Source organism: Peromyscus leucopus, chromosome 17 (genome assembly GCF_004664715.2).
Source record: "Peromyscus leucopus breed LL Stock chromosome 17, UCI_PerLeu_2.1, whole genome shotgun sequence".
Lineage (NCBI taxonomy): Eukaryota > Metazoa > Chordata > Mammalia > Rodentia > Cricetidae > Peromyscus > Peromyscus leucopus.
Genome location: NC_051077.1, coordinates 53,742,479 through 53,755,476, shown reverse-complemented (window position 1 = coordinate 53,755,476; position 12,998 = coordinate 53,742,479). Strand labels below are relative to the sequence as shown.

General features: G+C 38.9%; 1 protein-coding gene across 1 annotated transcript in view; it reads left to right on the top strand.

Moving 5' to 3' along the window:
• LOC114682135 overlaps window positions 1-12,778 on the top strand; it is a 28,137-nt gene extending 15,359 nt beyond the window's left edge. The window contains exons 3-4 of the mRNA XM_028855956.2: window positions 9,385-9,633; window positions 11,503-12,778. Coding sequence (XP_028711789.2) covers window positions 9,385-9,633; window positions 11,503-11,937 — 684 coding nt within the window. The 3' untranslated portion in view covers window positions 11,938-12,778. The remainder of the gene's footprint in view (window positions 1-9,384; window positions 9,634-11,502) is intronic.
• The last annotated feature ends 220 nt before the right edge of the window (window positions 12,779-12,998 follow it).

The window sequence follows — 12,998 nt, the reverse complement described above, 5'->3', positions numbered from 1 at the left end:
AGATATGAACCAGTGATCAGTACAGTATGGGGACTCCCAGATCTCAGCTACTTAAGGCATCTCTGGAAGAAATTAGATTTCATAATGGAGGTCTGATTTCCATATCTATCCCATGTAATTCCCCCTTTGTCAGCCTTTCTTTTTCCATGTTGAAGAAGTTAATACAAATATTATTTTGCATTGACATTTGCTTTGAGTATAACATTGTTTTCCTTACAGCTATTAGTCATTTGCAGACATTTATAAGAGCTGTTGAAATTTTCCAATGGGTGTTCTTTTAATGAATGGAGTCTGGCCCCTTAAGGATTTCTTGACCCTTTATTTTCATTCTGGCCAACAACACAGTGACCTCAGATAATCAGGTTTTTTGTATTGTTTTTGTTTTGTTTTGTTTTAATTGAAGCTAGGCTGTATCCTATCTCAACATGTCTATTAAACTCACAACCCTGACATCATTAGTGTTGCAGTGTTCTGCACTGAGATCCATGCAGCTTATATACAGTTTAAAGAGCAGCAGTAAGACTCCATTTAGTAATTTAACTTCACTCATCCTATGCAATCAATTGTCCATTTAACAACAGTCTGGGAAACTCATTGTGAATAAGGGATAAATTAACGAGTTAGAAACAGATTGTTTGAACCCTTTTATCTATATTCTAGCATTTTAATAAAAATAATACTACAGAAAGAAAAATTCACACATAAATGCTTTCTTTGTACACAAGCTATTGGAAACCACTGACATGATAGGACTGGGTGCAGGCAACAGCTGGTACCACTTAGTTCCTTCCACAAACTGAAACATTGCAAGAGGTTTTGCTTTTGTTTCTATAGGAGAAGATAAGCTGTGGATAACATCAAAATTGATAAAAGTTCGATTTAAACAAGAGAGACCTCTTACTTAGAAGAGGTGATAGTTCATCAACCAGCATGACCATCCAATTTAAACTAACTTATACCATTAACACATGCCTTTTCAATTAATCAGATATAACTTGCCAAAAAGGAACCTCCCCAAAGTTAGTCTTGGGGAAAGGTTTTTGTTTTTGTTTTTCAGGAGAATGAAGGCTAAGGAATCTGAAGAACACTGGACAAATGAGACAACTGAAGAAAAAGGACAAATCATCTAAAAAAAATGTCCCAAGAAAAAGAGTAAAGTGGCCTATTGGTATATCATCTGTAAAATTTCATAAGTCTTCCTAAATGTTTCTTTCTGCTCTTCTCTAGAGACATTTAATACTATTGGTCTTCTTGTAGTCCCAAGAATTTAAAGCTGGCTTTGGAGTTGGAGAATGGCTCTCTTCTTCTTTAAACCCAAGCATGTTGTTAAAAGGAAATGCAAACTCCCTGTATCATGCCAGAAGAAAGAACCATCTTCTGATGTGGGACAGGAGAAAACAAACAAACAAACAAAAAAATTAAGGGACTATTCTATTACTACTAATCTCAATTCTTTGATTCTATTCTGATTCTTTAAACTTTTTTTAAATTATGAATTTTATATCAAAATTCACAAGATTAATATATATATTAAACTTTGTTAAGATATTAATGGTCATATAGAGTACTAATTCTAGAAAAAAGGCTTTAATTAGCTGCCTACATATATATGTCTTTGTGTTCAAGTCTTTATCAGTTTTCTGCAGGAAATCATGGCTAGGCTTAACATCAAATTTGAAGTCTCCAGGAAGATGATGGGGCCCCACAACAACAATAATTCCACGTGGACAATAATAATACCACTAAGCTGACAAACATTATCTACAGATCAGCTTTGGTCTACAATGTGCTCAGAGCAATTTTGAGATTGCTAGCTGAGATGATCCAGTTTCAAAGACTACTTACTTGAACAAGACTTGAGATAAGCCCTGAACTTTGGCATTATGCTCAGACTGGACAACAAAGGATATATCTACCTTTCCTAGAATTTGACAATTAACCCAAAATTTTTCTTTTCAGAATAAAGATGCTTTTGGCCATATCCAGCAGGAAGCAATTTTAAGAATATGATGCACACATTCCCAAAGAGGTGGTGTGGGGGGTGGTTTTTTGGTCTTTTAATGGGTTTTGGGATGATTTTCATTGTTTAGAAGGATTGGTTACAAGTTGTTGTTAAGGGTAAGGAAAAGGGCTAAGCAAAGGAGATTAGATTTAAGGTTCTTATTTAAAAAGATGATATATGGAAATGATAGAATAGAGGGTAGATTATTGAATCTACTCTGAAAAGTAAAAAGAAGATATAGATACAATATAGATAAAAAGATAGATTATGAATCTACTTTTAAAAGACAATTACTAGTTTTAAATACTTTATATTGGATTGGACATTTTTCTTTTTTTTTCCTTTTATTTTATTTTACAATACTATTCAATTCTACAGCCACAGATTCCCTAGTTCTCCCCCTTCCTGCCCCCTCCCCTTCCCCCCCAGCCCAACCCCCATTCCCACCTTCTCCAGGGAAAAGCCTCCCCCAGGACTGAGATCGACCTGGTAGACTCAGTCCAGGCAGATGCAGTCCCCTCCTCCCAGATTGAGCCAAGCGTCCCTGCATAAGTCCCAGGTTTCAAACAGCTAACTCATGCAATGAGCACAGGACCTGGTACCACTACCTAGATGCCTCCCAAACAGATCAAGACAATCAACTGTCTCACCTATTCAGAGGGCCTGCTCCAGTTGGGGCCCTCAGCCTTTGGTTCATAGTTCATGTGTTTCCATTCGTTTGGCTATTTGTCCCTGTGCTTTATCCAACCTTGGTTTCAACAATTCTTGCTCATACAAACCCTCCTCTTTCTCGCTAATTATTCTCCCAGTGCTCCACCTGGGACCTAGCTGTGGATGTCTGCATCCAGATTCCTCAGTCCTTGGATGGGGTTTCTGGCACAACTATTAGGGTGTTTGGCCATCCCATCACCAGAATAGGTCAGTCCCGGCTGTCTCTCGGCCATTGCCAGCAGTCTTTTGTGGGGGTATCTTTGTGGATTTCTGTGGGCCTCTTTAGCTCTGTTTCTTCCTTTTCTCATGTGGTCTTCATTTACCATGGTTTCCTATTCCTTGTTCTCCCAGAGAGTTCTTGATCAAGCTGGGATCTCCCACTCTCTTTTCCTCGACCCTCGTCCTTCATTGTTCCCACTCATGTCCAGGTTGTTCATGTAGATCTCAGCCATTTCTCCATCATTGTGTGATCCTCGTGTCTTTCTTGGGGTCCTGTTTTCCAGGGAGCCTCACTGGTGATGTGAGTAGCAGCCCAGTCATCCTTGGATTGGACTTTTGTATATTGTATACAAATTATATATATTGAGATTGATATTGTTAGAAAATGCCATACAAATATTTCTAATCTTGTTCAAGATATTGTTCTCATATAATTCATTTAACAATGTAATGCAATTTGCTAATCCTTCAGTGTTATTATTACCAACTATTAGGATATAAAGAAATGAAAGTTAGTAGCTAGACATTACACTCAAACTGGTAGTCATATTAGGTGTCTTTTCAAGATTGAGCAGATATATTTTAGATAGACAGGTCATCTTCAAACCCTTCAGAGATTTACAGACTATGGAATATAAAAAGTTTTAATAACTTAGAAATTTTTCCTTTTTTATGACTATGAGACATGTCAGCTCCTGGCAGTACCAATCTACTTCAGAGAAAATATGGGCATTGAAGAAACTGCATATGGAGTTAACTTTCATTGTGGCAAATGTTAGCCCCTGGACAACAAAGTATCCTTGAATCAACAGGACAAAATGGACAGACAGGACAAAATAGACAGACAGGACACGAAACAAAGGACTTCCGATTTTTGCCAAGACAAGTGTGGTGGCTTTAGCAACAAGCATCCTCTGAGGCCAGGACAATATGGCACCATCCCTGAAGTGGCCTTTGCAATCCAGAAAAGGTACAGTGCCCTTTTCTTCGAAGGCAGCTGAACAGGCAGTGGACCAATGGCTTCTGGTGTGCAGTGGAACAGTAGCTGAAACAGTTATTCTTGAAAGAGTAACTAAGCTGACAGAGTCTAACCTCTCAATGGTAGACTGACATTTAATAACAGAGTTAAAGCTACACACAAGCTGAGAAGAATGGGATGCAGAGAAGAACAGGATGCCGAGATGAAGCCACACAAGCCAAGAAGAATGGACAGCTGAATTAAAAAAATGAGCAATTTCCAGAATTTAAAATCCTGAATCAAGACAGGACACTAGTGGAATTCAGGTGTTCCTGGTACATGGATTACTCCCACCAAATGTGAGGTTGAACTGTTGGCCTTGTGTACATCCTATTTCACAAATGAGTCTATTGGATATGCTAAGCCTATAGGCTGAAGATAATGCCCCCAATGTTGCAGAGAAACCTTGGGTGACTGCCCAGGCAGCTGGCTGTTTCTGTCAACTCACAATTTTTTGTAAGTCACTTGTTTGTGCTTCCTGTTTTTTCAGGTAATACTATTTTCTTCTTGGGTATCTGGGGGAGTTGAAGATTAGATAGTTTTAGTTATAGTTAGTTGAAAATTCGTAGTTATAGTGTTCCAGAGATACATCACCCTTTACAATAGCCACAAATGATAGAAAATACCTTGGGGTAACACTAACTAAGCAAGGGAGGACCTATATGACAAGAACTTTAAATCCCTGAAAAAAAGAAATTGAAGTAGATGTCAGAAAATGGAAAGATCTCCCATGCTCATGGATAGGAAGAATCAACATAATAAGAATGGCAATCTTACCAAAAGCAATCTACAGATTCAATGCAATCACCATCAAAATCCCAAAACAATTCTTCACAGACTTGGAAAGAACAATACTCAACTTCATATGGAAAAACAAAAAAACCCAGCATAACCAAAAGATTCCTGTACAATAAAACAACCTCTGGAGGCATCATGATCCCTGACCTCAAGCTTTACTATAGAGCTACAGTAATAAAAATAGCTTGGTACTGGCATAAAACTGACATGTGGACCAATGAAATCTAATTGAAGACCCTGACATTAATCCGCACACCTATGAACATATATTTTTTGACAAAGAAGCTAAAACTGTACAATGGAAAAAAGAAAGCACCTTCAACAAATGTTGCTGGCATACTGGATGTCAATGTGTAGAAGGCTGCAAATAGATCCATATCTGTCACCATGCCCAAAACTTAAATCCAAGTGGATCAAAGACCTCAACATAAATCCAGTTGATCTGAACCTGATAGAAGAGAAAGTAGGAAGTAGTCTTGAACACATTGGCATAGGAGATCACTTCCTAAATGTAACACCAGTAGCACAGACTCTGAGAAAAACAATTTATCAATGGGACCTCTTGAAACTGAGAAGCTTTTGTAGAGCAAAGGATATGGTCAAGAAGACAAAGTGACAGCCTACAGAATGGGAAAAGGTCTTCACCAACCCCACATCTGACAGAGGACTGATATCCAGAATATATAAAGTACTCAAGAAATTAGACATCAAAATGCCCAACAGTCCAATTAAGAAATGGGCCATAGAACTAAACAGAATTCTCAACAGAGGAAGCTCAAATGGCTGAAAGACATTTAAGGAATTGCTCAACATTCCTAATAATCAGGGAAATGCAGATCAAAATGACTCTGAGATACCTACCACCTTACACCTGTCAGAAAGGCTAAGATCAAAAACACTGAAGACAGCTTATGCTGGAGAGGATATGGAGCAAGGCAAACTCTCCACTGCTGGTGGGAATGCAAGATTGTACAGCCACTTTGGAAATCAATATGGCGCTTCCTTAGAAAATTGGAAATCAATCTCCCCCAAGATCCAGCAATACCACTCTTGGGCATATTCCCAAGGAATGCTCAATCATATCACAAGGGCACTTGCTCAGCTGTGTTCATGTCAGCATTGTTTGTAATAGCCAGAACCTGGAAACAACCTAGATGCCCTTCAACTGAAGAATGGATAAATAAAATGTGGTACATATACACAATGGAGTACTACTCAGCAGAGAAAAACAATGACATCATGAGGTTTGCAGGCAAATGGATGGATCTAGAAAAAATCATCCTGAGTGAGGTAACCCAGACTCAGAAAGACAAACATGGTATGTACTCAGTCATAGGAGGATACTAGATATAAAACAAAGATGACTAGACTGCTATTCACAACTCCAGGGAGGCTACCCAGAAAACAGGACCCTAAGAAAGACACAGGGATCGTCCAATGACAGAGAAATAGATGAGATCTACATGAACAACCTGGACGTGAGTAGGAGTAATGAAGGGTAAGGTTTGAGAGAAAGAGAGCTTAGGGGAGTGGGAGATTCCAGCTGGATCAAGAACAGAGAGGGAGAACAAGGAATGAGACTATGATAAATGAAGACCACATGGGAATAGGAAGAAGCAAAGTGCTAGGGAGGTCCCCAGAAATCCACAAAGATACCTCCACAATAGATTACTGGCAATGGTCGAGAGAAAGCCCGAACTGACCTACTTTGGTGATAGGATGGCCAAACACCCTAACTGTTGTGCTAGAAATCTCATCCAATGACTGAGGGAATTGGATGCAAAGCTCCACAGCCAGGTGGAGTTCCAGTATTTCAATTGGTGAGAAAGAGGAGGGATTGTGTGAGAATTGTTGAAACCAAGGTTGGATAAAGCACAGGGACAAATAGTCAAACTAATGGAAACACATGAACTATGAACCAATAGCTGAGGAGCCCCCAACTGGATCAGGCCCTCTGGATAAGTGAGACAGTTGATTAGCTTGAACTGTTTGGAAGGCATCCAGGCAGTGGGACTGGGACCTGTCCTCAGTGCATGAGCTGGCTGTTTGGAACCTGGGGCTTATGCAGGGACACTTTGCTCAGCCTGGGAGGAGGGGACTGGACCTACCTGAACTGAATCTACCAGGTTGAGCTGAATCCCCAAGGGAGTCTTTGCCCTGGAGGAGATGGGAATGAGGGGTGGGCTGGGGGGAAGCGGGGAGGGGGGAGGAATGGGAGGGGGAGGACAAGGGAATACGTGGCTGATATATAAAATTAAATTAAATTATAAAATAAAAAATTTTAAAAAAGAATTTTAGAAAAGAAACTCACTAAAGAGGTGTAAGTGTATAAATTTGAAAGACATTATAAGATAGTTCTGTTAGTAATATAAGTTAGGATAGAAAGTGAATCAGGTACATTTTGGGCTCACCAAAATAGAATAGATAATGCAATATTTTTGCTGAATTTGTCAAATGCAAATGGACTAGACATTGTTTAAGTATTTATTGCCTGTATATATTATATATAATTATTGTACTTATTGTATATAGTTTTTCTTATATTAGTTATAAGTATTTTCCTTTTTTATTAGAATAGAAAGGGGAAATATGGTGATATTTTATTTGTGCTGAAATGTGATTTTATTTGTATGTTAATAAATAAAGTTACCTGGGGATCAGAGGTCATAGCCTTGAAGTAGAAGTCTGGCAGTGGTAGCATACGCCCTTAATCCAATCACATGGCTGGCAGAGTCTATATATTCAAGAACACAGCCAGCATGATGACACACACCTTTAATCCAAGTACCAACCATAGAGACCTGGAGGTCTGTATAGACAGGCAGTGATGAGAAAGTCATGTGGTTGGGTGTAGAGCCAATGAGAAGGCAGGAAAAAAAGCAATAAAAATACAGACACACAGGAAGAAGGTCCCTCTCAGGGGAAGGACAACAGCGGCACTGGGTGGTAAGAAAGTGGTCTTAGCTCTTGGCTAGTATTCTCTGATCTCTGAACTTTTAACTGTATTTGGCTCTGTGTTTCTTATTTAATAAGACCATTCAGAATTACATCTACAAGTTAAACTTCCAGAAATTTCATGAACAATCAGGGTTTTTAGTTGCTCTTAAAGAATTGGATCCAGGGTTACAGACTGGTACCCTACAAATGAGGCATGCATGTGCATCAATGTGCTAAGGACCTGACTGTACTTCTTGATGTCACTTACTTTGCCATTATAAACATTAGAACTTAAAAACTCTTTGTTATACATCATAGCAAAGACTTTAGTGTTTTAAGGTGGTTAGTACTGACTTATATTGAGATGGTTTAAATTATTGATAGGTCTTGAAAATGGGATTGAATTTAGAATTCAGGATGTGGCTCAGTGTTAGAGCCTTTTGTCCATGAACATGAAATGTGGCTTGAAGTCCTGTCACTAAAACAAGCTTCTACTTCCTTTATATTATAAAAATTCTGCTCTTACAAGAGAATATGTAAGCTTTAACAGGTTAGTAGTGGTTACAGTTGAGTAGGTTATACGTCAGATATCACATCCCTCTCATAATTCTTGCTTTTTCAAGGTGCTCTGACTTAACAGCTTCATTGCTCTAAATACAATCCATATGGATCTAAATTCTCCTTGAAAAACCATTGCATTTTTTATCTCTGGTTTATAATTTGCATAAAAATTTAGTATAGAGACCAAAAAAATGTACAGAAGTATAGAAATTTACAAAACAAACTCTTAGAATTTGTAGTAACTTCCAGATAAGCTTGATTTTTAGAATATAGTTACAATTGAGGTCAGTTTTACTCTGAAAATGTTTTTTGACCTGTTTGTAAAATGTCCCCAAATGACACATGTATCTTAAAATTTAAGCCTCCTGACTAACAATTGATGTTATGAGCAATGTGTCAGTAATAGGCATTAAGTTATTTTGAAATAAAAATATCATTCCCAGAGCTTAAATTTGTAGTTTCCTATTACCAATCACTCAGGACAACTTTAGAGAATTAACTCTGCCTCCTGGTCTCTAGGTGTCTTCAGTGTCTACACCAGAAGAGGGAATAATGGCATAAAATCAACCCCGTGACTCTTAACATAGATTATATATGTAGTTAATTTTCTACCGCTGTAAGACAACATGACCAAGGCAACTTATCAAAGAAAGCATTTGGTTGAGGGCTTGCTTACAGTTTCAGAAGGAAAATCCATGACCAACATGCCTGGGATCATGGCAGCAGGCAGGTAGGCATGGCACTGGAGCAGCAGCTGAGAGCTTATATCTGATCCAGAACCATGCATGTCATTCATGTTTTGAAAAAAAAATCATAAATATATAAATAAGTGTGAAATAATATGTGTTCATTCTTATCAACATTTACTAGGTTAAGTTTGTTGGCTCATGTTTCTCTCCGATGTAAGCTGAGGCTATACATTATTTACATATATTATTGATAGTCTAGTGACTTTGGAGTAGCTGATCATAAATAAAGAAATTCCTGTTAAATATTATGTAGTTTCTTATTTTTTTCTGGTCCCATATCCCATAAAATGTAAGGACACAAAAAAAGCCATTTTGAATACAAGTGCACCAAAACACAAAACCCATGAGTCTGAATCAATCAGAGTAACCCTCAGTTTTCTTGTCTATAGAAAATCACTGAAGAACAAGAAATGGAGAAGTGCAATGTTGAATGTGCATCCTTATGGTCATGGCCTTCTGTGAAAACAGATGAGGTGACAGTAGACCAGCAGAGTGCACTACAGTACAAACACCTCAAAAAATACATCAGAGAAAATGTAAAGGAGATGGTTTATGAACAACTTGAAAATGCTGAACTTATTATTCATCCTAAGGAAGAGCCTGCACCTGATGACTCTAGAAGAGAAATATCCACAAAGGTAATTCCCACCATGTGGAAAAGTACAGTATTTTACTGTAAGATAAGATAGTATCTTCTGGACAGCTTGTCTTTTCAATACTGTGGATTGTTCCAGACAAAAGAAACCTAGCTTGAAAATGTTCTCAAATCATTCTTATGTTCTTCATCACATACGTTCACTTTCCAGTCATCTTCTAAGATTTAAGTGAAAATTCATTAGACTGTAAGAGTAACAACCTAGGAAGTTAACATACTTAATACAATTAGAAGAATTTAACACTAATGTAGAATTTTTATGATGAAGTGGAAAGTAAATGGCAATGGTGTTGAGTATGATAACTATGCAGGAGCTAGAGTGGGCATGAAAGGAACCACATCTTTGATAAGCAAATGATTAGAATATGAACTCCAATAGCAATAATTGCAAATAGATATTAGACATGCCAGAGTCTGGCAAACCAAAAGGGCTATAGTTTCCCTCCTTCAAAGAAATAAATCATGTGTCTGAAAGAAAAAAGACATCACTTTTCTACTCTTAAACACACCGAAAACCAGACTAACAGAAGACTTTCCCAGAAGCCACCTGCTAATTGCAGTATGAATAGTATAAAGTCACAGACTGAGATAGATACTATCAGTTCTCCACCACATGCTAACAGATTGCCAAACAGACATCTCTGCAAAGAGGTAGAGTCATACAAGGTTATAACGACACAGGTGTGTACATGGATGACACCCAGCTTTGAAAAAAGAGAAAGCTCTCATGCCAAGTTCATGGTTTTCTCTTTATCATTTTCATTCTGAACCGATAACAAACAAACTCACATACATATATGGGCCAGAAACACAGCTCAGAGGGTCAGAGCACTTGTCTTGCAAGTCTAATGACCTGAGTTCCATCCCAGGAAGCACTACAAGTAGCAAGTGTCTGACATATATAATCCCAGCAACCCGAAATCCACAGAGGAGGCTGAGAGCACAGAGCAGCTCTGAAACTCACAAGCCAGCCAGACTGGAACACAGAGTAACAGAAGCAGTGAGAGACCCTGCTTCACCCAGGGAAGGAGAGAGCCAGCTCCTGAAAGTTGTTCTCTGGTCTTCACACACAGCAGCAGCATAACACACACAAGCACACGAATACACACACACATGTGTGCCCACCCCCCAGTGAAACATCTCCTCCAACAAGGCCACACCTCCTAATCATTCCAAAATAGTTCCACCCACTGGGGACCAAGCATCCAAATGTTTGAGTGTATGGGGACTCATTCAAGCCACCACAGTAATGCTGGAATAGGCCATTGCTCACACATATAACAGTCATGGTTAAGGAGTAAGAGGTCAGAAGGCGTCTCCAGAACCCACACTTGCAACTCAGCAGCTCCCCACTGCTATGGGTACTGACACACTTTGTTCATGTATGTTCAGGTCACTTTCACTGTTTTGCTATCTCAGGATCCCAATGAACAATTGTGAAAGGCCATGGGGAAAGGACTATGTAGTAGAGAAGGCAGAGGTTCCTTTCATTCCCGAAGCTCCTCATTGTCACATTCTATTAATCTATTAATCTGGCTGGAATGTAAAACCCAGGTCATAACATTTGGAGAGGACACATTTTGCCATTTTATTTTTATATCTCCCCATTATACAGGGAATGATGATGTTAGGTAGCAAAGAGCAGAGGAAGAAAGGCATAAATCTGAGCAGGTTCCCTTTTGAGGTCTCTGAAAACCCTGGGCCTTTTACTCAAGCAGAAAGGAAGCAGAGGTTACAGGATATCAGTGACTGTAGTGATAAAAATAGACTAAAAAAACAAACATTTGGGGACTAAAATCAAGACTGTAATATTAATTTTTAATGAAAAGTAACATCTCAATATTTTTTAAAGGTTAAAGAAAAGAAGCCAGGGTATCTGCATGTGCCCCGTTTGAACTCTTTTGAGCACAGAATTGCTGCACTGCGGGCTACCGCACACGTTGAACCAGCTCCTGCTGCCTGCCCTGGTGATGCGGGTGACGTGGGTGACATGGACAAGGCTTTCACGGCTGAACTGGCCCATCCAGTTGCTTTGGCTGTCAGCACTGACCCTGAGATTGCTCCTGGTCACCGCGCTGGCGACACCAGGGACCCTCCTCACAATGCTGACCTGGCTCTTGACAAGCTCAGTATTGATCCAGAGTCTGCTCCTCTTTGTGGTCCCAGTGACACTAAGGATCCTGCTAAGGACGCTGACCTAGCTTTTCACACTGCACATCCAACTGGCCACTTCAGACCAAGCATGAACACCAACAACAGGCCTGTCCTTCCTGTTGTTTATGTCTGATGACATGGGAGATACACCAGATTCTACAAGGGTAGTCTGCAGATCTTACCAAGAAGCTTCCAGTAAAAAGAACGAGGGCCAGGGTAAGTTAGTCCACAGTGGTTTAAATAGATAATTTTTGTCCCAGAAAACTAAGTCTCTTTGGTACTAGTACTTATGACTAATAAATTCCATGTTTTATATGAGGATACATAGGCTTTACTTGGTACCAGAAGAAAGTAATTTTTCCCCAATTGTATTGAAAATATATAATATAAAAGTAACAAAGTCAGTTCAGTCCACCAAAACTGACCAAATAATGTTAGTTAGTTCATGGTTGTCTCCTATTCTGGAATGAGAATTATTTTCTCTCCCAGTGATAACCTTGTGTTTTTGGAGTGGCTAAGCATATACAGAGATATCTAACTGTTAAATATTAATCAGTGTCTGCCTTTTCTGTGGCCATACACTGACTTGTGAGGATAGCATCATCTCGGAAACAAACACTCCAAAACAAGCAGCATAAAACAAAAAAAGGAGCTTCCAATTCACACACCTACTTATACACAATGATGCTGATGATACTGCATGAGATGATGCCAATATCGACACTGATGCTACTGCCCATAATCCTCTCGATGACGCCACCGATGTTCCTGGTGATACTGCTAGTAATTCTTGCTTTTACTTTTCTTTCTAGTTGGTGCTGCAGTTGATTGACAGTCCTCTGAAGCAGTCAAATTGATATCTATATTAGCAAGAATTTTAAAACATACAGAAATTCAAAAGAAAAATAATTCTCTGAAAGAGGACATTCTATTTATTGAACTCTGTACACATGTTGTTGTTAATTTCAATTAAAATACACTATGCAAAAAATTTTAAACTGTTTCTTGGCATTAGATAAACTGACTCTATAATCACTCCATTGTATAGGTAAGGGGAAGGTTTTTATTGTAGACGAGAGAAAGAGAGAGAGAGAGAGAGAGAGAGAGAGAGAGAGAGAGAGAGAGAGAAGCAGCAGAGGCATCCGGAAGGGTTCAGAGCAGAAAGAGAAAGAAGCAGACTGAAAATAGCCAGCA